This window comes from Bos indicus, chromosome 4 (genome assembly GCF_029378745.1).
Source record: "Bos indicus isolate NIAB-ARS_2022 breed Sahiwal x Tharparkar chromosome 4, NIAB-ARS_B.indTharparkar_mat_pri_1.0, whole genome shotgun sequence".
Classification (NCBI taxonomy): Eukaryota; Metazoa; Chordata; class Mammalia; order Artiodactyla; family Bovidae; genus Bos; species Bos indicus.
In genome coordinates, this window is record NC_091763.1 from 119,778,457 (window position 1) to 119,801,392 (window position 22,936).

At 48.5% G+C, this 22,936-nt stretch overlaps 1 protein-coding gene and 1 long non-coding RNA gene across 7 annotated transcripts in view; one reads left to right on the top strand and one right to left on the bottom strand.

Annotated features, from left to right (window-relative positions):
• Window positions 1–7,474: 7,474 nt before the first annotated feature.
• Window positions 7,475–11,551, bottom strand: LOC109557827 (uncharacterized). The gene is made up of 2 exons (XR_002180592.2): window positions 11,060–11,551; window positions 7,475–9,414 (listed from the first exon to the last, which is right to left on the bottom strand). It is a non-coding gene; the product is annotated as an uncharacterized lncRNA (long non-coding RNA).
• Window positions 11,552–11,615: 64 nt separating this feature from the next.
• DYNC2I1 (dynein 2 intermediate chain 1) overlaps window positions 11,616–22,936 on the top strand; it is a 50,536-nt gene continuing 39,215 nt past the window's right edge. For all 6 annotated transcript variants that reach the window (XR_011566396.1, XM_070788523.1, XM_070788524.1 and 3 more), the window contains exons 1-7: window positions 11,616–11,753; window positions 14,207–14,260; window positions 15,317–15,701; window positions 17,911–18,002; window positions 19,473–19,781; window positions 20,709–20,764; window positions 22,058–22,112. Coding sequence is in view for 5 of the 6 variants with exons in the window: in XM_070788523.1 (XP_070644624.1) it covers window positions 11,739–11,753; window positions 14,207–14,260; window positions 15,317–15,701; window positions 17,911–18,002; window positions 19,473–19,781; window positions 20,709–20,764; window positions 22,058–22,112 (966 nt within the window). In the remaining variant the exon portion in view is untranslated. The remainder of the gene's footprint in view (window positions 11,754–14,206; window positions 14,261–15,316; window positions 15,702–17,910; window positions 18,003–19,472; window positions 19,782–20,708; window positions 20,765–22,057; window positions 22,113–22,936) is intronic.

The following is a 22,936-nucleotide window of genomic DNA, read 5'->3' on the forward strand; positions in this document are numbered from 1 at the left end:
AAGTGATGTCAAAGGACATATGGGAGGCAATGGGAAGGGTGCCCCTGACGAAATCTGGGTAATTTAGCAAACAGACGGGGAAACAGTGGAGACAGTGAGAGACTTTATTTTGGGGGCTTCAAAATCACTGCAGATGGTGACTGCAGTCATGAAATTAAAAGTTGGTTACTCCTTGGAAGAAAAGTTATGACCAACATAGATAGCTTATTAAAAAGCAGAGACAAAGGCCAACAAAGGCCTGTCTGGTCAAAGCTATGGTTTTTCCAGTAGTCATATATGGATATGAGAGTTGGACTATAAAGAAAGCTGAGTGCAGAAGAATTGATGTTTTTGAACAGTGGTGTTGGAGAAGACTCGTGAGAGTCCCTTGGATTGCAAGGAGATCCAACCAGTCCATCCTAAAGGAAATCAGTACTGAATGTTCATTGCAAGCACCGATGCTGAAGCTGAAACTCCAAAACGCTAGCCACCTGATATGAGAAACTGACTCATTTGAAGAGACCCTGATGCTGGGAAAGATTGAAGGCGGGAGGAGAAGGGGCTGACAGAGGGTGAGATGATTGGATGTCATCCCTGACTCGATGGACATGAGTTTGAATAAACTCTGGGAGTTGGTGATGGACAGGGAGGCCTGGCATGCTGCAGTCCATGGCATCGCAAAGACTTGGACATGACTGAGTGACTGAACTGAACTGAATTTGAGCAGCAAAGTCAAGAATGATGTTGACAGATTACCATCCAGTGAGTAAAACAGGAACCCATGAGTCCATACCAAGGTAGGTAGACAAGTGAGTGTTGAATATGTAGAAATAAATAATTGGGAGTGATGGAAACGGAAAACATCACCATTTAGCAGGCATCATGGGGCTGCAGTCAGTTATTAGTGGAGGCTAAGGATGGTAGGTGGAGGCCTTAATACCTGTCACAAGGTACTCTTCAATCTCAAAGGGAAAAACTGGCAGATGTGACCTAGTTGGGGTTGGGGGCCGGGGTGGAATTTTGCGTCCTGACTCCACAAGTGGAGAGGAGCAGAGCAGCATGCCTGGGGCATTTCTGCCAGAAAGCTTGGTCCAAGTGTGGCCTGGGAGCTCATCAGACAGATGGGGTGTTCAGATGCCCTTTTTTCTACTGAGAAACTGTAATTATCTCAGATCCCAGGAGACTGAAGAGACACAACTCCTTGCAGCGTATGCTCCAGAGTGGGATCTGGGCCACAAAGGAAATACCCTGGGGACAGTCTGTGGATTAGATAGAGTTGTTTCAGTCTTTACTTCTTGAGTGAGAGTGCTGTAGAGGAGAGGCTGTCCTTATTTTGGGGAAATAGGTACTGGAGTATTTCAGGGTGATGAGTAATCATATCTGAAAGCCTTTGTTAGATAACTCAGAAAAAGACTAATAATAATAGGTAAGCTCAGCTGGTAGCCCAGCTGGTAAAGAATCTGCCTGCAATTAAGGAGACCCTGGTTCGATTCCTGGGTTTGGAAGTTCCCCTGGAGATTGGATAGGCTATCCATTTCAGAACTCTTGGGCTTCCCTTGTGGCTCAGATGGTAAAGAATCCCCCCGCAATGCGGGAGACCTGGGTTCTATCCCTGAGTCGAGAAGACCCCCTGGAGGAGGGCATGGCAACCCACTCCAGTATTCTTGCCTGGAGAATCCCCATGGACAGAGGAGCCTGTTGGGCTACAGTCCATGGCGTCGCAAAGAGTCAGACGTGACTAAGCGACTAAGCACAAGCGTGTGTGTGTGTGTGTGTGTGTGTGTGTGTGTGTGTGTGTGTGTGTAGAGAGATGCTTGCTAAATGAGAGATGGGGTCAGGCGAGGGGAGCACATGCTGTTGAGGCTCACAGTGGGGATCTGGTGGTGGAGACTTTTGTGTTCAAATGTTTTCTCCAAATTTGAAGTTAGTTCAAAAATTATTTTTGAAAGTCCCTTTTTCTATCAAATGGCCAATTTAAAGTGCAAGTTTGATTGAATCTCTCCCCTGCTTATAAACTGTTCCCTTTTCTTCTCCTGTGAAGTTAAAGACCTTCTGCAAGCAAGCAGAGCTCTTCACAGTCTGACCTGTGTCTCGCCTCACCCAGGGTCTGCTCCCTGCACCGTCACATTGCTCCCCACTTGCTCTCGCCAGACCTCACTGTTGTCTGTCTCTCCAAGCCTTTGCACCTGCACCACTGTTCTCTGTGTCTGGACTTTTTCCTTCTGTCTTTATGCAAAACTCCCATGCATCTTTCAAAACCCGATTTGTATGTCTCCACTTCTGAGAAGCCTTTTGTTGTAGTGAGTTAATCTTGTCTATACTTTACGCTTGTCTCCATGATGAAACTTATCCACCGAATACAGCTCAACCCTCAGGAGCCCCGAGGAAGCTCTGTGCCTGTGAGGGGAGCCCTGGTGTTCATGGGGAAGTCTGAATTAGGCAGTACACTTGAGAACCCCCAACTGAAGCCATGTATCAAGTCACAGCCATCTTTCAGTGTTTACCAGTAATGAAGATGTGCTTGCATGACCTCTCTGGGCCCTCTGCTCAGGTCCAGGAAGGCAAGTGAAGTGCTAGCTGAGTCCTCTTGGAGGGCCTCACCTGAGATCCTCTCCAAGTTCACTGAGGCTCTAGGACGCAGGTCCTGATTTGTGGGGCTGACAGTCAGGGCTCTCCCTGGGCTCCCTCCATGTTGCCCCTCCCCCTGTCACAGCTCACTTTATCTTCTCAGGACAGCAGAAGTGTCTCTCTGAAGTGTCACCTCCTTTGCTGTTATGTCCACTCAGGGCAATCTCCTTTTTGACTTACTTGATTAAGGAGCCGTGGCTGTGCGGGCACAGGAGGGCCTAGAGCAGCTATCCCACGTTGAAGGTCAGGACGGGAGGCGGTGAGGAGATAACCCTCGTCCAAGGTAAGGAGCAATGGCTGCATTTTGCTGGAGCAGCCGTGGAGAGATTCCCCATGTCCAAGGTAAGAGAGGGCAGACACACTGAAACCATACTCACAGAAAACTAGTCAATCTAATCACACTAGGACCACAGCCTTGTCTAACTCAATGAAACTAAGCCATGCCCATGGGGCAACCCAAGATGGGCAGGTCATGGTGGAGAGATCTGACAGAATGTGGTCCACTGGAGAAGGGAGTGGCAAAACACTTCAGTATTCTTGCCTTGAGAACCCCACGAACAGTACGAAAAGGCAAAATGATAGGATACTTAAAGAGGAACTCCCCAGGTCAGTAAGTGCCCAGTATGCTACTGGAGATCAAGTGGAGAAATAACTCCAGAAAGAATGAAGGGATGGACCAAAGCAAAAACATTACCCAGCTGTGGATGTGACTGGTGATAGAAGCAAGGTCTGATGCTGTAAAGAGCAATATCGCATAGGAACCTGGAATGTCAGGTCCATGAATCAAGGCAAATTGGAAGTGGTCAAACAAGAGATGGCAAGAGTGAACGTCGACATTCTAGGAACCAGCGAACTAAAATGGACTGGACTGGGTGAATTTAACTCAGATGACCATTATATCTACTACTGCGGGCAGGAATCCCTCAGAAGAAATGGAGTAGCCATCATGGTCAACAAGAGTCCGAAATGCAGTACTTGGATGCAATCTCAAAAACGACAGAATGATCTCTGTTCGTTTCCAAGGCAAACCATTCAATATCACAGTAATCCAAGTCTATGCCCCAACCAGTAATGCTGAAGAAGCTGAAGTTGAATGGTTCTATGAAGACCTACAAGACCTTTTAGAACCAACACCCAAAAAAGATGTCCTTTTCATTATAGGGGACTGGAATGCAAAAGTAGGAAGTCAAGAAACACCTGGAGTAAGAGGCAAATTTGGCCTTGGAATATGGAATGAAGCAGGGCAAAGACTAATAGAGTTTTGCCAAGAAAATGCACTGATCATAACAAACACCCTCTTCCAACAACACAAGAGAAGACTCTACACATGGACATCACCAGATGGTCAACACTGAAATCAGATTGATTATATTCTTTGCAGCCAAAGATGGAGAAGCTCTATACAGTCAGCAAAAACAAGACCGGGAGCTGACTGTGGCTCAGACCATGAACTCCTTATTGCCAAATTCAGACTTAAATTGAAGAAAGTAGGGAAAACCACTAGGCCATACAGGTATGACCTAAATCAAATCCCTTATGATTATACAGTGGAAGTGAGAAATAGATTTAAGGGCCTAGATCTGATAGGTAGAGTGCCTGATGGACTATAGACTGAGGTTCGTGACATTGTACAGGAGACAGGGATCAAGACCATCCCCGTGGAAAAGAAATGCAAAAAAGCAAAATGGCTGTCTGGGGAGGCCTTACAAATAGCTGCGAAAAGAAGAGAAGTGAAAAGCAAAGGAGCAAAGGAAAGAGATAAGCATCTGAATGCAGAGTTCCAAAGAATAGCAAGAAGAGACAAGAAAGTCTTCTTCAGCGATCAATGCAAAGAAATAGAGGAAAACAACAGAATGGGAAAGACTAGAGATTTCTTCAAGAAAATTAGAGATACCAAGGGAACATTTCATGCAAAGATGGGCTCGATAAAGGACAGAAATGGTATGGACCTAACAGAAGCAGAATATATTAAGAAGAGATGGCAAGAATACACAGAAGAACTGTACAAAAAAGATCTTCATGACCAAGTTAATCACGATGGTGTGATCACTCACCTAGAGCCAGACATCCTGGAATGTGAAGTCAAGTGGGCCTTAGAAAACATCACTACGAACAAAGCTAGTGGAGGTGATGGAATTCCAGTTGAGCTCTTTGAAATCCTGAAAGATGACGCTGTGAAAGTGCTGCACTCAATATGCCAGCAAATTTGGAAAACTCAGCAGTGGCCACAGGAATGGAAAAGGTCAGTTTTCAATCCAATCCCAAAGAAAGGCAATGTCAAAGAATGCTCAAACTACTGCACAATTGCACTCATCTCACATGCTAGTAAACTAATGCTCAAAATTCTCCAAGCCAGGCTTCAGCAATATGTGAACCGTGAACTTCCTAATGTTCAAGCTGGTTTTAGAAAAGGCAGAGGAACCAGAGATCAAATTGCCAACATCTGCTGGATCATGGAAAAAGCAAGAGAGTTCCAGAAAAACATCTATTTCTGCTTTATTGACTATGCCCAAGCTTTTGACTGTTTGGATCACAATAAACTGTGGAAAATTCTGAAAGAGATGGGAATACCAGGCCACCTGACCTGCCTCTTGAGAAATTTGTATGCAGGTCAGGAAGCAACAGTTAGAACTGGACATGGAACAACAGCCTGGTTCCAAATAGGAAAAGGAGTACATCAAGGCTGTGTATTGTCACCCTGCTTATTTAACTTATATGCAGAGTACATCATGAGAAACGCTGGACTGGAAGGAACACCAGCTGGAATCAAGATTTCTGGAGAAATATCAATAACTTCAGATATGCAGATGACACCACCCTTATGGCAGAAAGTGAAGAGGAACTCAAAAGCCTCTTGATGAAAGTGAAAGAGGAGAGTGAAAAAGTTGGCTTAAAGCTCAACATTCAGAAAACGAAGATCATGGCATATGGTCCCATCATTTCATGGGAAATAGATGGGGAAAGAGTGGAAACAGTGTCAGAGTTTATTTTTTGGGGCTCCAAAATCACTGCAGATGGTGACTGCAGCCATGAAATTGAAAGACGCTTACTCCTTGGAAGAAAAGTTATGACCAACCTAGATAGCATATTCAAAAGCAGAGACACTACTTTGCCAACAAAGGTTCGTCTAGTCAAGGCTATGGTTTTTCCTGTGGCCATGTATGGATGTGAGAGTTGGACTGTGAAGAAGGCTGAGCGCCGAAGAATTGATGCTTTTGATCTGTGGTGTTGGAGAAGACTCTTGAGAGTCCCTTGGACTGCAAGGAGATCCAAACAGTCCATTCTGAAGGAGATCAGCCCTGGGATTTCTTTGGAAGGAATGATGCTAAAGCTGAAACTCCAATACTTTGGCCACCTCATGCGAAGTGTTGACTCATTGGAAAAGACTCTGATGCTGGGAGGGATTGGGGGCAGGAGGAGAAGGGGACGACGGAGGATGAGATGGCTGGATGGCATCACTAACGCGATGGACGTGAGTCTGGGTGAACTCCGGGAGTTGGTGCTAGACAGGGAGGCCTGGCGTGCTGCAATTCATGGGGTCGCAAAGAGTCGGACACGACTGAGCGACTGAACTGAACTGAACTGATTAGTAAGCTAGTCCTCGGTGTGAAATCCCATCACATTCTCAAGGAGAAGGGACTGTGGAGTTGGGGTACATTTAGGGTTCTGCCACTATGGTCTCTTTGTGGACTGAGAGAAGAAAGGGGTGCTGATGGGCCATCTGAAATTGCAAAAGGGGCTGCAATTATGGTTTCAGATCGTTGCTGCTGTTCAGTTGTGCCAACTCTCTGTGAGTCCTCGGACTGCAGCCCGCCAGGCTCCTTTCTCCATGGGCTTGTCCAGGCAAGAATGCTGGAGTGGTTTGCCATTTCCTTCTCCAGGGATCTTCCCAAACAATGAATAGGACCTGGGTCTCCTGGATTGGCAGGCAGATCCTTTACCACTGAGCAGCATGGCAGCCTGGTTTCCCATGGTGGCAGATGATTTATGAATTTACAAAGGAAGGCTATAATTTTGGTACTGCACCCATTTTTATTTCTAAATGCTTATAGTTTAAGCACTAGTCTGTAAGAGCAATAGTACCCTGCAAAAGGAAATGGCAACCCACTCCAATATTTTTGCCTGGAAAATCCCATGGACAGAGGTGCCTGGCGGGCTACAGTCCATGGGGTCGCAAAAGAATCACAGGACTTAGCAACTAAACAACAATAACAGAGCCTCAGTTCAGTTCAGTCACTCAGTCATGTCCGACTCTTTGTGATCCCATGGACTGCAGCACACCAGGCTTCCCTGTCCATCACCAGCTCCCGTAGCTTGCTCAAACTCCATCGAGTTTGAGTGTCCATTGAGTCGATGATGCTCGTGGTGCTCATTCTCCAGGGTATTTGACCTTGCAATTACAAAAGTCCAACACAGTGACAAAGATGGATGGAAAGGCTACAAGCCTTCTTTCTTGTCCAAGACACAAGTGCTGCCATCACTAAGTCTCCGGGGCTCAGAGAGGTAGGTAAGAATTAGTAGGTGGAAGGATGCAGTTTACAGAGCCCAGAGTGCAAAACGTGAATTGGGAGACAGCAGTCAGGGATGTCCAAACTGCTCTGATAATCCTTGCATAGCCTCAGCCCTGATCCTCAGCCTGTGGGGTTTGACTTTTGCTGCTGGCCACTCTGCTTCCTGGCATGCTGCAGTCCACGGGATTGCAAAGGGTTGGACTTGACTTGGCGACTGAACAACAACTTTCCTTCCTGCAGTGAGGCTGCCTCTCTCATTAATTTCCAGGTTGGAAAAAAAAAATGAAATCAAAATTTCCAGTCAAATAAACTAGATTGAACCAAAAAAAAAAAAAAAAAAAAAAGAGCAACAATAATAAAAATGTCAATAACTTACATTTATTGACTGCTCAGCTTTGCAGGTACAGATGCTCAGTACTTTATAGAATTACTCATTCAGCCCTCGTGATCCCTGCAGAGTAGGTGCCCTGTGATCCCGCTTCGACGCAGGTGGTAAAACACCCTGCTGGTGACCTGAGCTCAGACTTCTGACCAGCCCTTAGTTAACACCGCAGGCAAGTTTCACATTCACACACCTCAGTGACAGTATTGTGATGTGACTTCTGTAACAAAGTTATTAATGTGGGAAAAATTTTTTTGTTTTTACCACAACCTGCCAGAGTGAACATACATCCCTATTTTTATATATGTTTTGGCTGCTCTGAGTGGCAGGAAGGATCTTAGCTCCCATACCCCCTACAGTTGAAGCTCTGAGCCTTAACCAATGGGCTGCCAGAGGAGCCCAGAACATACATTTTTAAATTACAGGGACGAGGATATGGGGGACTGAGGCAGAAGAATCAGAGAGAGATGGAGCAGAGGAGGCGCTGGGGGAAGCAGAGGTGTTGCAGATCCAGGCAGAGAAGCAGCCTGTATGAAGGCCACCAAGCTACCACCCAGTTTCTGGGTGTCAGGAGTTCTCCACCGGCCCAGTCTTCAGCTGCAGCTTTCTCTTCCCATGTTAAGGACTGATCACTGCCTAATCTAATGCTTTATCTTTATATCAAACCTTCCAAGGCCCTGGACAAATTGTTCCCCTCCCCCCCAGTCTCATCTCCTGCCATCCACCCATGGCATGTCCCCTGCCCCCACTCACACACCCTATGCTCCAGACCTGCACTGCCCGGAGTGAAAGCCACTGGCCACCTGGGGCTGTGAGCCCAGGAAAAGGGGCCAGTCTGAACCGAGGTGTGCTGTCAGTATAAAAAACACTCTGGACTTCAAAGACAGTATAAAAAAAGTATAAAACAACACAATATTTGAAACATATTTTCTGTGACAAAATGATAACATTGGTATATACTTGGTTAAATACTATATTTGATTTCATCTGTTTTTCACTTTGTAAAATGTGGCTACTAGATAATTTATAATGACTCTGTGGCTCGTATTATATTTCTATTGGGCAGCTCTGCTATAGACAAGTTATTACATTTCCTAAACCCTCCAGACCCTTCCCTCCCTTCCTGTGCACTTGCCCCACGTTTGTTCTTGCCTAAGATGTTCTCTGTGCGTCTCTGCCTGTAGGTTGTTTGTGCTTCAGGGTCCACCTGAAAGGAGGCCCTTCCCAAACTCGTTCCTTTCCTGCAGGCAGACTTTGTCACCTCCTCAGTCACTGCATTTTTATGAGTCGCTCTTACGCTTTCATGTTGTTTAATTACTGTTTGCAGTTATGAGAAGCTGGAGGTCCAGGCGGCGTTTCTTAGAAACACTTATTTACTTGGTTCGCCAGGTCTGAATGGTGGTGTGCAGGATCTTTGATCTTGGTGTTCCACGTGGGGTCTGGGTCCCTGGGGGAAACCAGGCCCCCTGCACTGGGAGTGCAGTCTTAGCCTCTGGACCACCAGGGATGTCTCCCAGGCAGTGTTTTATTCATCTGTCTTCAGCATTGAGTTCCCACGTCATCAAATAAACTAGAGAGTCATCTAGTGAATAAAGTGATAGAAGAACTATCACAAGATAAAATGTGATTGGCAAATGAATTGTTTAGAAAAGAATTCTTCTAAGAGGTCCAAGGAGAGAAAAACTGTTTTAACTTCCTCTATGGATATTTATTTGGCACATATGGTGGGGACGGTGAGAGAGGGGAGATAGCACTTGCAAAGACCTGTGAATATGGTGCATCTGGGGAACCCTAAGTCAGTCTGCTTGGTGACAAAGAGTGCAAGTGGGTGAGAGCCAGATGGAGTCGGAAGCAGGGCGTTGAAGTGTGTCACTTGTTGGATTGCTGGCTGCAGTGGACGATGGATTGGTCAGGCTGGAGAGGGAAAAGACAGAGAAGTTAAGACACAATGGTCCTGACAGGAGTGTATGGCTACTCTCAGGAGGGGAGAGAGGAGTTCCAGGGCCAGGCCCAGGGCATTCATGCAGTTGCTGTGTCCATGACTTCATCTAACACTGTAGCTGACCGCCTTATCCTCAAGGCTGAAGCCTTTCCAGTATCAGCTGTTTCCCCAGCTGACAAAGACTGACCCAGTGGTTAAGAGAATTAACTGCTGTCAGATCATCCACCAGCCTAGCTTTGAGCTCAGGCAACTAAATTAATCTTTCTGGCCCTCAGGCTCATCCCCTGAAAAACAGTAACATGCCTGTCTCACAGGAACAGTAGGAGAATTAAATGAATTACCAAGGGAAAAATTTCAGTTTGCTGCCTCCCTTGGAGCAGTCCCTAAGTAAATCATAGCTGTCACTGAAATTACCTTTCCTATTCTTGTTTCCTGTTTGGTTCTTCCTAAATGCTGTAGTGAAAATGAAAAAGGTAGTACTGCAAAGTTCAAAACCAGAGAAGAATTAAATATAAAAGGCCGATTGGATCTGATGATACTAACTCCTCTGAGGCAAGCAGCCAAGAAAATGGCTTTTATATCTGGAGGGAAGTAGATCCATAAACCACAACAGTTTGTGACTCAAAACACAACGTCTGCAAAATGGCATATCTACAGCAAAACCATGACATCAAAAGTTGTTCAGTTGCTAAGTCACGTCCAATTCTTTATAATCCAAAGACGAGCACACCAGGCCTTCCTGTCCTTCACTCTCTCTCAGAGTTCGCTCAAATTCAAGTCCATGGAGTCGGTGTTGCCATCCAGCCATCTCATCCTCTGCCACACTCTTCTTTTGCCTTCAATCTTTCCCAGCATCAGGGTCTTTTCCAGTGAGCTGGCTCTTCCCATCAGGTGGCCAAAGTACTGGAGCTTCAGCCTCAGTCCTTTCAATGTAGTCAGGGTTGATTTCTTTAAGATTGACTGGTTTGATCTCCTTGAAGTCCAAGGGACCCTCAAGAGTCTTCTCCGACACCACAGTTCAAAAACATCAATTATTTGGTGTTCAGCCTTCTTTATGGTCCCTTCATGGACCACAGCCTTGTCCTGGGCAAGGGGCTTAGACAATTCAACGAAATTATAAGCCATGCTGTGCAAGGCCACCCAAGATGGATGGGCCATAGTAAAAGGTTCTAACAACACAAGACACGGTCCACCGGAGGAGGGAATGGCAAACCGCTCCAGTATTCTCGTCCTGAGAACCCCATGAACAGTGTGCAAAGGAAAAAAGACATCAAAAGTACAGACCCCCTAATAACACGCTCACGGATGCGCTCCTTAGCACAAGATTTGAGCCCTCTCTCTCTCTCTCTACCGGTAAGTTAAATCTTTTCTAAGTAACACTGGCAGGCTAAATTGACGCGAAACACTTGGCAGAATCAGAGCTAAATGTCAGTTACAATGCGCATCACGGGAGTAGGACCCATCCCTCTCTAGTCTTGCATGCTTAAGGTTGGCTTTTGTGTTAACCTTAAAATAGTTGTGATAAAATATTATAAACGTGAGACGCAGACTAGTGCCTTAATATCTCAGTCCCCTTCTCTCCCGTTTTGTGTAAAAGTTGAAATTTTCAACAATTACTTTTTCAGACACTTCGTGATTCCTACCAATCCCGCACGGAGTCAAACGGCAACCACGGGCAGAGGAACTCGAGCAGTGCGCGCCTCCGCGGAAGGAGAGCGCCCTCCGCCGCCCGCCCGGACAGAGGCTGGGTTCCGCTCCGCTTCAAAAGGCGGTTTGCCCGTTTCCCTGCAGCAGCTCCCGTTCTGCCCGGCTGCTTCCCCGCCCAGAGAGCCGCCGGGCCGAGCTCCGGCCGCGCTCTGCCCTGCTCCGCACCCTTTTCCCCTCGGCCCCACGGGAATCCCGGCCCAGCAGTAGCTCTGGGCTTCGCGGGCCTGCCAGTCGGTTGCTAGGAGATAGGAGGGCGCAGGCGCGCTGGGGCGGCCGCGGGGCACGCCGGGCCGGCGGTCGCTCGGTGCTCTACTGCCCAGGCTGTCGGTTGCTAGGAGGAAGGGTGGCGCAAGCGCGTTAGGAGAGGCCGCGCCGCGGCGCCGTCTACCAGTTGCTAGGAGGAGGAGAAGCGCAGGCGCGCTGGGGCCGGCCGAGGGGCAGGCCGGGCCGGCGGTCGCTCGGTGCTCGGCTACTCCGCCTGCAGGTTGCTAGGAGGCGGGACGCCGGTTGGGGGCGCGGGAGGCCGAGCGTCTCTTCTCTGGCCTGACCGGCCGGAGGGCAACGCGGCCTCCGGGGCCTGCGCGCAGCGATGGAGCCCGGGAAGGTGGGTGCGGACGCCAAGCGGGCAAGCCCGTGTTCGTCGGGGCCGCCTCCTCCTCGGGGCGGGAGGCGCCCCGGGGCCGCGCTGTGGGACCTTAGGAAACCTACCGACGTGTCTTACTTCCCAACGGATACATCGGGGCAGTACGAGTAGGGCTGGATGAGGTTCTAAACGTTAAAGTGCTCAGTAACTAACGAGTAACTGAGCTGTCTCGTTCTGCTTGCCTGTGGATTCCCGTAAAAGATGAGGACTTCCTTTGCACGCATTTGCCTCCCCTTTTTTGTCTTCTGTCATTCACTTTTATAACGTTAGTAATATCGATTAGGAGTTAGAGCATCAACTTCCTGACTTCTGTCGTCTTCTGCACCGGTTCTTTACATTTTAATAAGTTATTCTGTCACTTGTTTTCTCTGATTTGTTTATAGGAAGTTTTAAAAGTTGTGTTAACCAAAATTGTAGAAAAGGAGACTTGATTGAGGTTAAAAGGTGTTTATTTGGCGTATGTTACGACTGCAGCTTGGGAGACACAGATGCAAACTCTTGAACTGTGTTCCCCGGTTGCATTTACAATGTTACTTTTAGCTGCTTGAGTTGTTTGTCAAGAATTGTCACTGGAGCTGGGAGGAGATCAGGGCTTGCTTGGGGTCCTTGCAGCTGCTAGGTGCTGTTCTGATCGCTGGTGGTGATCTTGGGTGTGGTGCTGTTCAGAGACAGTTCAATTTCTCAGTGCTGTGGGGTAGTGTCTGAGACCGGATCCTCAGTGCTCACCCTTTTTGTTTGCCTGAACTGGGGTCACTTCATTATAACATCTGTTTGTCGTCAGTTGTCATATAAGCAGAGTTCACGCAGAGTTCACTGCAGAGCTAAGTTGTGTGCTTGGACCAAGGGAGAGAGTGCAGTCGTGCTGCTCAAAGAGCCATGTGGGCATGTATATACCTAAATATATGTAAGTAGCACGGGTTGGTTTGTGTAAGTTACATTTGCATAAGGAGGTTGGAGGTTCTGCTGTTTAGGCGTCTCTTCTGGAGTTTTCCTTTGTCCTCAGGCTGTGATTTATTCCTCTCAAGGGGGAAAACACTGCCTCCCTACCTGGAGCCTCAGTTTTAATTTATTTGCCTTTATCTGCCTCACAGGATGGGACCCTGGCGGAGCAGAGGGCAGGAGGCAGGGGCTCCTGGTCTGAAGCACAGTGGCCAAGCCTATGTAGGGTGATGCCTGGGGTTGTGATGGGCATGAGGAGCTCTGTATCATTTTACAGTTTAAAGAATTTAAAGGAGAAATTTAAAAAGGAAAGGAAGAAAAGCTTCAGGATGAAGTAAGGCCCGAAGCCAGGTTTTTGTTGGTGAAAATGTAAGAGGCAGCTAGAAAATCCTGGGGTCCCTGTTGATCTGTTGCCTTGTTCTTTTTTTTCTTTTCTAAAATTTTATTGGCGTAAGTAATATAATTACAACCATTAAGAGCCCTGATCCAGTGGGTTTCCCACATTGGATCACATTCCTGCGGATGCCTCCGTGGGTAGGGGTCTTGGACTCCACTGCCTGCTCCACCAGCAGCACACTGGCGGCTTTGGGCCATTTGTTTGGAAACGAGCATGTGTTAAGCCTCTCTAAAGAGCAGTTAACTTGAGGGAGAATGTTTTACAGTTTAGCAGCTGCAGGTTGTAGCAATGCTAACTGTTGCTCACCATCCTCACCATGTCTTACTGTGCACTCCTTTTGTTAAATCGACCAATTTATCAGAAAAGAGTGCGTGTTCCACTGAGAGCAGAGAATGATGCCCTTTCTGCTTAGTACTCTGGCAGATTCTTGACCTTGTTGCTTTTTATTTATTTCTCCTTAGAGTGTTATGAGCTGTTGTGAATTTTCCCCCTGCTTTCTTCATTTACACATCACCAGGATGATTTTTGGTGGCTGGTCCATGAATGTGTTTTTGTTTTTTATTTGCACTCCATTTGCTTTAAATTCAAAACACACCAGGTCCTCCTGTATTTATGCTCTTAAGGCAGAGTTTCTCAAAGGCAAATGATGTAGTTGGGATAGGTTTATCTTGTTCTCTATAGGAAACCATCCTTGACTGGTATCTGTCGTCACCCAGGGCTCACAGCTGGGCCCTGTGTTGTGGACTTGTTGCTGTCAGCACCTGAAGAGGCATCTGCCCAGCAAACCTCCCACTGAGGGGCCCACTGTGGGTCTGCCTGGGGAGGTGGGGCTGGGTGTCTGCACTGGGCCTGAGCCTCGGAGCAGCAGGAATACAGGGTAGCCTGTGATTGTTTATGGGTAACTTTAAAAAAATCTGTTTATGATACCTTTTATTCTTACAGACAGACAATAATGTTTGGCATATCAAGGATTGCCATTGACTAAAATGGTCTAATGAAAAAGCAGCTCACTGGAGCATAAAAAATTAGATGTTTTAAACTCTAAAATTAAATTCTAACTCTATACTTTTCTTTTTAGAGAAGAACCAAAGATGATACTTGGAAAGCAGATGACCTCCGAAAACACCTTTGGGTAGTATATTTTAAAGATTTGGGGAAAAAAATTTTGAGTTTGGGTCTGTGTGGACCCTGGATGGTAATCTTGGATAGTGTTACCTGGTTCTCAGCTCTGCATGGTTTTGCTTACATGTGGCTCATTTCAGAGGCGTTTTGACGCAGAGATAAAGCCACGTGGTTAGTTGCTCAGGAACCGTCCTGGCTGCAGTTTTCTGGCCTATTTCAGCCCAGCATCCCACCAGTGGGGTTCCTGTTGGGGTTCATAACTGGGGCCTTGTGTGTGTGTGTGTGTGTGTGTGTGTGGTCTGTGTGTGTATATGTATATGTGGGGAGCTGAAGGGTTGCAATCAAGACCTCCTGAGAAGGGACTTCCTGGTGGTCCAGCGGTTAAGACTCCACGCTTCCACTGCAGGGGGCATGTGTTCCATCGCTGGTCGGAAACTGAGATCTCGATGCTGCGAGGTCAGTCAGTCAGTTCAATCGCTCCGACTCTCTGCAACCCCATGAATTGCAGCATTCCAGGCCTCCCTGTCCATCACCAACTCCCAGAGTTCACCCAAATTCATGTCCATCGGGTCGGTGATGCCATCCAGCCATCTTATCCTCTGTCGTCCCCTTCTCCTCCTGCCCCCAATCCCTCCCAGCATCAGAGTCTTTTCCAGTGAGTCAACTCTGGAGCTTCAGCTTTAGCATCATTCCTTCCAATGAACTCCCAGGACTGATCTCCTTTAGAATGGACTGGTTGGATCTCCGAGGTCACACACACAAAACACCTCCTGAGAGTTTATGGCGATGGTCCTTGTTCTCTGAGGGGGACCCCAGCGGCCAGTGTCCTGAGGCTTTCGGGCACAGCCTCAAGCTCCCTTCCTTTCTTTCGGATTCACGGGGCCATGCAGGTTTGACTGGCCGGCACCCTCTGATGTCCCTGGAGGTGAGCACCTGGCAGGTCAAGGGGCTGCAGAGCTGACTGCAGGCATGCAGGGAGCCACGACCATTTAAGCCAGTGCTGCCTAGGGCCCTTTGGTGGGTGTGACCCCGGGGTGCAGACCCCCGCTCTTCTTCCCTCGTGTAGGCGGCTCAGTCCTCTGGTTCCAAGGAGGAGAAGCAGCACAGAGACCGGAAACCGCTGCGAGATTCGGAAGCGGACCTGGCAGACGGCAAAGAGCACCGATCCAGGGACCCCGATCGCGAGGCCAAGCACAGAGAGCGGGCCGCCGAGCGGGACGGCCACGCCGCGCGGGAGCATCCCCGCGGGGACAGGGAGCGGGACCGGCGGAAGGAGAGGCGCCGGGAGCTGGACGCGGAGAGGCCGCACGGCCGGGGGAAGGAGCGCGAGAGGGACCAGGAGCACCGGGCGCGCCGCGAGGAGCTGAGGCAGGCGGCCGCGCACCACAACCTGCTGGCCCGGGACCGCGACCGGAACCGGGACCAGGACAGGCCGGAGCGCAGGCGGGCAGGTCTGTGTGTCCCTGGAGGCGACCCCGCCCCCTGGTCTTCTCCTGTGTGGTTTTCTAAAGGCTGACTGTGGGGTCAGAGCCCCTGCGGTGCGCCTGTGTGCGCACTTGGCACTGTTTTCTTTTGGCAATCCACTCCAGTCCTCTTGCCTGGAAAATCCCGAGGGCGGAGGAGCCTGGTAGGCTGCAGTCCATGGGGTCGGGAAGAGTCTAACACAACTGAGCGACTCCCCATTCCCTTTTCACTTTCACGCATTGGAGAAGGCAATGGCAACCCACTCCAGTGTTCTTGCCTGGAGAATCCCAGGGACGGGGGAGCCTGGTGGGCTGCCGTCTATGGGGTCGCACAGAGTCGGACACGACTGAAGCAACTTAGCAGCAGCAGCAGCAGCAGCAGCAGTGAACAGAAAGAGTAGCAGCTTAATTATTGGCTGGAGTTTTACTATTGAAATATACTTTAGATTTATTCCCTCCATAATTCACAGCCCCTGTTTTAAATAAAAAAATAATGCTCTTTGATAAAAAGAATTCCTCAAAAGTATCAGATTTATTTTAGCCATATTTAAATATTTCAAATTCCTAGAGATTCTAAAGGTAGAGGTAAGTACTTTTTTCTTCCCAAATGGAATTAAGTATCTTCATTGTTTTTTATTATACAAATGGTATCTTCCTATAAAAATTCAAACTAGCCAACATAAACTAAAAAGGAATATGTTAGAAGAGCGTATCATGGCTCCAGTGTCCTCAGGCTGTGATCGTGATGGAAGCAGGACCTCAGTTCATGGTCTGGTGTCATGTGTTGCCCTGTGTAGGGGCTTGGGCCCCAGGACCCGAGGTTTGGGCAGGGTGAGGTTAAGTAGGCTATCTCTACTCAAGTTTAACAATGACTCCCTTACCATCTATTGCCTCTTTTCAGGATTATCATTTTGATGTTCTTGGTATGTTTTTAGTAATGAAGTCTTTTTTGTTTTCCGGTTGCTCTGGTTGCTACATGGTCTTGTTTTCTCAGTGCAGCGTTGCTCTGGTTGTTCAGGAGTCTGTGCAGAGTCTGTGCAACCTGACTCTGATGGGCCTTCCTCCTCCCCCTGGCCATTTTCTTACCCCTTCCCTTGTCTCCTCCATGTCTCCCTTGGGTCCCCAGACCCTCCCTACCTTCCTTCCTTACATCACAAACCCTGGGAACCACCCTGATCACCACTCTCTCTCAGAGCCTAGCCCTTCTCTGCACTCCTGTCGCCCGCACCAGGGGACCCACTGTGTGTTTTGATCTCTTATGGGCATGCTTAGTCGCTCAGTCGTGTCTGACTGTGACCGCATGGACTGTGGCCTGCCAGGCTCCTCTGTCCATGGAGTTCTCCAGGCAAGAATACTCCAGTGGGTTGCCATGCCCTACTCTAGGGGATCTTCCCAGCCCAGGAATCAAACCCAGGTCTCCCATGTTGCAGGCAGATTCTTTCCCATCTGAGCCACCAGGGAAGCCCCTGTTCTCATTTGTCCAAGACTTTTAGAAAGTGGTCAGGTTTGGTGAATACTTTTGTGGTGAATGAACTTTGTTTTCAGTGGTCTCTGTATGTTGAGTTTTGTCCTCACCTTTAAAAATGTGGGCTTTGGTAGTTTTAAGGCTAATAAGTATTGTGCAGATTCAAAAGCAAAAGTCTGGTTTTTCGATCCTGGACTGGGCTGTGGGCGTCACCGGTGATTGAGGTGGTTGTATTGGGTCCCCATGGCAGTGAGAGATCACAGGGTAGAGCCACCGCCCGGAGCCAGTGGAGTGGGCCGTCCTTGCCCCCTGCATCACAGGGCCTCCTGCACTCGTGTGCCCTCGGTGACAGGGCTCCAGGTGGCCTGGGGGCAGGAGGGGGCAGTCCCCCAGTTTGTCCGAGGCGGCTTTTCCCCGTGGCTGAGCGTGGGGAGGGAATGCCTGCCCAGCTGGACTGGACTTTGCTTCCCTGAGTCTCTGCCAGCGACTGGAGCTCTGAAGGCCTGTGTTTGGGCTGGTGCCTGTCTGGGGCTCCTCTGACACACTTTCCAGGTTTTCTCCTTCTTTATTCCATTTTAAGTTTAGATTCTAGAACTTTCCATTCTTGAGATTGGAGAATGTTTCTTAATTAAAGAACATGTTTACATATGTGATACTGTGTGACATGTACTGTAGAGACTGCTGCAGGACGTTAAAGTTTGGGCATGTTAAAAATATGTTTTATTTTTGTAGGAAGTAAAGCAAGAATTGAAGAGAGGGAGCAGAGAGATGAAGACTCTGAACGAGGAGATGAGGATCGGGAGAGAAGGTACCGAGAGAGAAAGGTATGCAGGGTTCGGCCCTGGGCCTCGGCTGCAGGGCCCAGGACGCCCAGGCGGGCACTGTGGGAGCTTTTCTGGTGAAGAGCGTAAAACAGAGTCCAAGACTTGAGACTCTTGTCAGGCACTGAGATCCTTTAGGCAAATGTGTTTCTCCAATTCCAAGAGTCAATATTGACTATTCTGGAAAATTTACAAAATACAAATAAATAATAAGAAGAAAATTAAAGGTGGGTGCCCACCTAGAGATAATCATTGGTGATGTTTAAGTATATCTGTCCTGTAGGTTTATGTCCATATATTCATATATATGTATGTGTTTGGATATGTACACAGAAAGTTCGTTTTAAGTTGGATCTTTGCTGTTTTATAGCCGCTTAAACTGAATACATTTTGAGCATTTTTTCTAAGCTATCACACCTGTCTGTAGTATTTTAATGGCTGCATAATACATTATTCAGTCATATGGACACGTCATAGTTTTCTTGACACATCTGCTTCCTTGGATATTTACTTTGATTCTAAATCTTTTTATTGTGAGGACATCCGAGGTGTAGACTTCTTGCGTTTACTCCTAAGTGTTTCCTAATGATCAGTTTCTGAAAGTGGACTTGCTCCATTACATTGTGCCGCCTCACCTGCTCACTTCACACCCAGCGTAGTTGTTCCCATTGTCCGGGTGTGAGTCCCCCGTCCTAAGCAGCGCCTGGGCATTATCCCAGTTTGTAATGTCTGCTCATTCGACTCAGACACATTCTGTGCAAAGGTCTGTTGCCCTTTTACTTGTTACTACCTGTGCATGTCTGCCTACTCGTCTGGGTGCTTTTGAAGAGGAACTGTCTGATAGTTATATATGTCAGTGCTGTGAGCAGAGTGGATGGGGCAGTGGGATTGTCCCCAGAGGGGTGGTGGAGATGGACTCTCAGGGTGCAGAGACGGAGGAGGCCCTGAGTGAAGGGAAAGGATGGTTTGTGTTCCATTAAGACGTCGTGGTAACGCTCACGATCCGCCATATTAGTTTGCAGCCGCTCACTGCCTTGTGGTGCCCGCCCCCGGGGTCACCGGGCACCCCTGGGGTCTTGAGGGACCCAGGGGTGAGGAGCGGTCTCCCTGCGGGTGGGGGCAGACCCGTGCTGGGAGGAGAGGCGCCGTGTGCTGTCCCGGGACGCCTCACACGGCGCTGTCGGGGGGCCTGGCGGGCCGGGTGCTCGGGACGCGGGGAGCCGGGGAGGGGACAGCAGCAGGGTCAGGGGGGTTCGCCCCGCGGAGGAACGGGGGCGATGGCCCCCCGAGGGCCAGGCTGCGTGAGTGTGCGTGCTGGCGGGGCGTCCCTGCCGTCTCCCGCCTTGGCTGTCACGCGCATCTGGGAGGGTGGCCGCGCCGGAGGCCTGCGCCTCCCACCTCTGCGGGGTGTGAACACGTGACGGCGCGTGCCGCTTACACGCGCTTACGTGTCTGTCACCGGTACATTCACAGCTGCAGTATGGTGACAGCAAGGACAACCCGCTCAAATACTGGCTGTACAAAGAAGAGGGCGAAAGGCGACACAGGAAGCAGAAGGAACCAGACCGGGAAAAGAAGCACCGGGAAAAGAGCAGCACGAGGGAGAAGAGAGAGAAGAATTCAAAAGAAAAAGGCAGTTCGTTCTCCGACAAGGAAGGGGAAGAGAGACATAAAGAGAGGCGCCAAAAAGAGGGCTTCCCTGCCGGCGAGGAGAGGCCGCGGGGCCACGCGGAGAGGAAAGAGCGGTCTCGCAGGGAGGAGCACAGGAGGAGGGAGCCGAAGGTACCGCCCCTCCTCCCCCCCTCCCCCCTCCCCCCTCCCCCCCTCCCCCCTCCCCCCCTCCCCCCTCCCCCCCTCCCCCCTCCCCCCTCCCCCCTCCCCCCTCCCCCCTCCCCCCTCCCCCCTCCCCCCTCCCCCCTCCCCCCCCTTCCCCCTCCCCTAGCTGCCTGGTATTCTGTCATGGTCCTAACCTCATTTGTTTACAAGTGACCTAATATTGGACACACAGGTCGGTAGAATTTATTGGTCAGAGATAGTGTCTGAATAATGCTAACTTTTATTAGGCGTTTGCTACTTGCTGTGTGTTGCCCTGCACGCCAAGCTTCCTTCCGCTCTGTGCTTTTTCTGGCTCTCTCCCCCTGACTCCCCCTCCCCTCCGGCCCCCAGGTCTGGAGCCCCTCTGGCCCAGGCCCTCCTCAGGGAACAGCCTACTGCCCCTCCTTTCCCACGTGCTTCCGGGCAGTGCCCACTCAACAGATGGCTCTCCTTTAAACAGCCTGCCTTCATGTGTTGATTTACATTCTGTTTTTAAAATTCACTTAATTTAAGAGAAGAGCGTTTAAATTTTTTCCATAGGTGTGCAGATTTGTGAAACAGCCATATTCCATATGTTTGAAAGTTTTATCGTTTTAAACAGTGTAAGGATCTAGTCAGATTTTCTGAAAATTATGTAGACTTGGTAAGTATAAGTTTCTTTTACTTAGGTAATATTACTGAGACGATGGATAACCACCTTTTAGTGTACCTTATTCATCTCCCTTACGTCAAACACCTTATTTACTAAGACAGGTGGTAAAAACGGTCATTTTAAGAGGTGCCTGCAGCATAGATGCGGTTGTTAGATTTTGAGCCCGTGACCCCTTTTTCAGAGCCTAGTAATGGTGAATTCGTTATGCTGTACTCATTAACGGGTGTGGGACTTCCTTACAGGATGGGGAGCACAGACATCGAGGAACAAGTCTGAGGAGAGACGGCACGGGCAGCCGGTGAGTGAATGTGTCCTTCCGCCGATGGCTGTGTTTATAGCTGAGTTCTCCCAGAAAGCGTCAAAATGGACTTTTCCTCTTGGGCCTGATTACGGCCAGGAGATGAGAGCACACTACAGCTAGACTTCAGGTTCTCCAGACACGAACCCTCCAAGTTGTGTCTTCGGGGTCCTCCAGGGGCTGGGAGCTTGTTATGGGTTATAAGTCCTGCTTGGCCTTGTACACACTTGCTGGTGTGGCCTCAGGACGCCAGCCCTCCCCGGGCACCGGTCTCCGGGAGTCTCCACTCTGCGGGGGAGGGCACCTGCAGTGGCTCTGGGCTTCCGGTTCACGACCCCTGGACGCTGAGCACAGACGTGCCCAGCAGACCGGCTGCCCCGTGTCTGCAGGTCAGGCACCCGCTGCGTCCGCCCTTCCTGGGGGTGGCTGGCCTTTCAGAGCCTGTCTTTACTGGTGAAGCTTGGATGAGGCCAATTTTGTGGGTTTTATGAAGGCTAAGGTTATAGTTTGCCTGTAAATCCTCCTTTTGAATGTGAGCTCCAGATTATAATTTATTCTTTACAGCAGCGATATTTGGTGATTCTTTTTCACAGATTAGGGAGATTCAGGTTAAACACCTTGCCCTAAATCTTACAAGTTTGTACAAGGTTATGCTTAAGCCTGGGGTGCAGATTCCTAGATTTTGTATTGCAGATCTGCTAGAAAGGCAGTGAAGCTTTTGCTTGGTTCTGTATGATTTTAAACATACACTGTGTTGAATTGGTATGAATGTTAAGTTCCAAATATTGAGAATCAGGTTGTAATTTTGAAAACCTTAATTTTAGGTCCAAAGTAAACATACAAAATATGTTCTATAAAAATAGAACATAGTTCAAGATAAATCTTTTGGAAATATAAATATTATATTAAACCTAAAACATTTCGGATGGATTCTCTAATAAAATTATAGGAATTTTCTAGAACTCTTAAAGGATATGGGTTTATACCTAAACACAAATTTGTTAAAACACAATTTCTCTCTACTGAAGATATTTCCTATCCTGTACTACTGCTGAGACAGTAAAAATAGTTTAAAAAGGTTTAACCTATAGTTTAAAAAATAGTTTTAAAGAGGCCTTAGTTCTAATAAAGTTCTAATAATAGTCCTAATAAAGCATGCTTTGCAAATATGCCAACCTGTAGCCATTCTTAATCATATCAAAAGCTGACAGCAGCCTTCACTGAGACGAAAATGCTTTAATTTTCAAGTCTTTGTTTAAAATTAATTTGACCTTGATCATATTTGCTTTCTAGGCATTCAGAGAACTTAGTGAGGACTAACGGGAAGGACAGAGACTCAAGAAGGAAGGTGAGACCCTTCCCGGGGATTCTGTGGTGCGGTCCTGAGACTCAGAGAGCAGAGCCTGGCAGGCCTTTTTTCATGGGTTTACTTGAGTGGTGATTCCACGAGGCACATAAGAGATACATTTTAGATTAAAAGACTCAAATGGATTAAAGTGAAAAGATGGACACGGTGGCCACCAAACAACAGTTGTACCAGAGCTTGGGTGGCTGGACCAGAGGCCCGAGAACACATCACAGGAATAAGACAGGTCGCTTGCAAGGAAGACATGACAAGTGTAAATGAACATGCTGCTCAGAAGAGATCCAGAATACAAGAAGTAGAGGCGGGCAGAATTAGAGGGAGAAACAGAAAAGTCAGTAGAGACTGGGACTTCAGCTCCCATTTTCACAAATAGGATTGACAGCATTTCCTGCTAACAGATTAGACGATTTAGATAGAAGGGAAATTCCTGGAATATCGACGTTAGTGACGTTGCCTCGAGAAGAAATAGAAAGTCTGAGGGTGTGTATATACAACTGTCACTCAGTTGTGTCCTACTCTTTGCAACCCTGTGGACTACAGCCCACGAGGCTCCCCCATTCATAGAATTCTCCAGGCAAGAGTCCTGGAGTGGGTAGGCATTTCCTTCTCCAGGAGATCTACCCAACCCAGGGATCGAACTCAGATCTCCTGCATTGCAGGCAGAGTCTTTACCGACTGAGTGACCGACTTAGTAAAAAAGTTGCGTTAGTGTTGAAAATCTTTCCACAAAGCAGCGCAGGCTTGGGTGACTGGCAAAGTCTATCAGGCATTTGTTATTAACACTGATGCCCTCATGGCTCCACTCA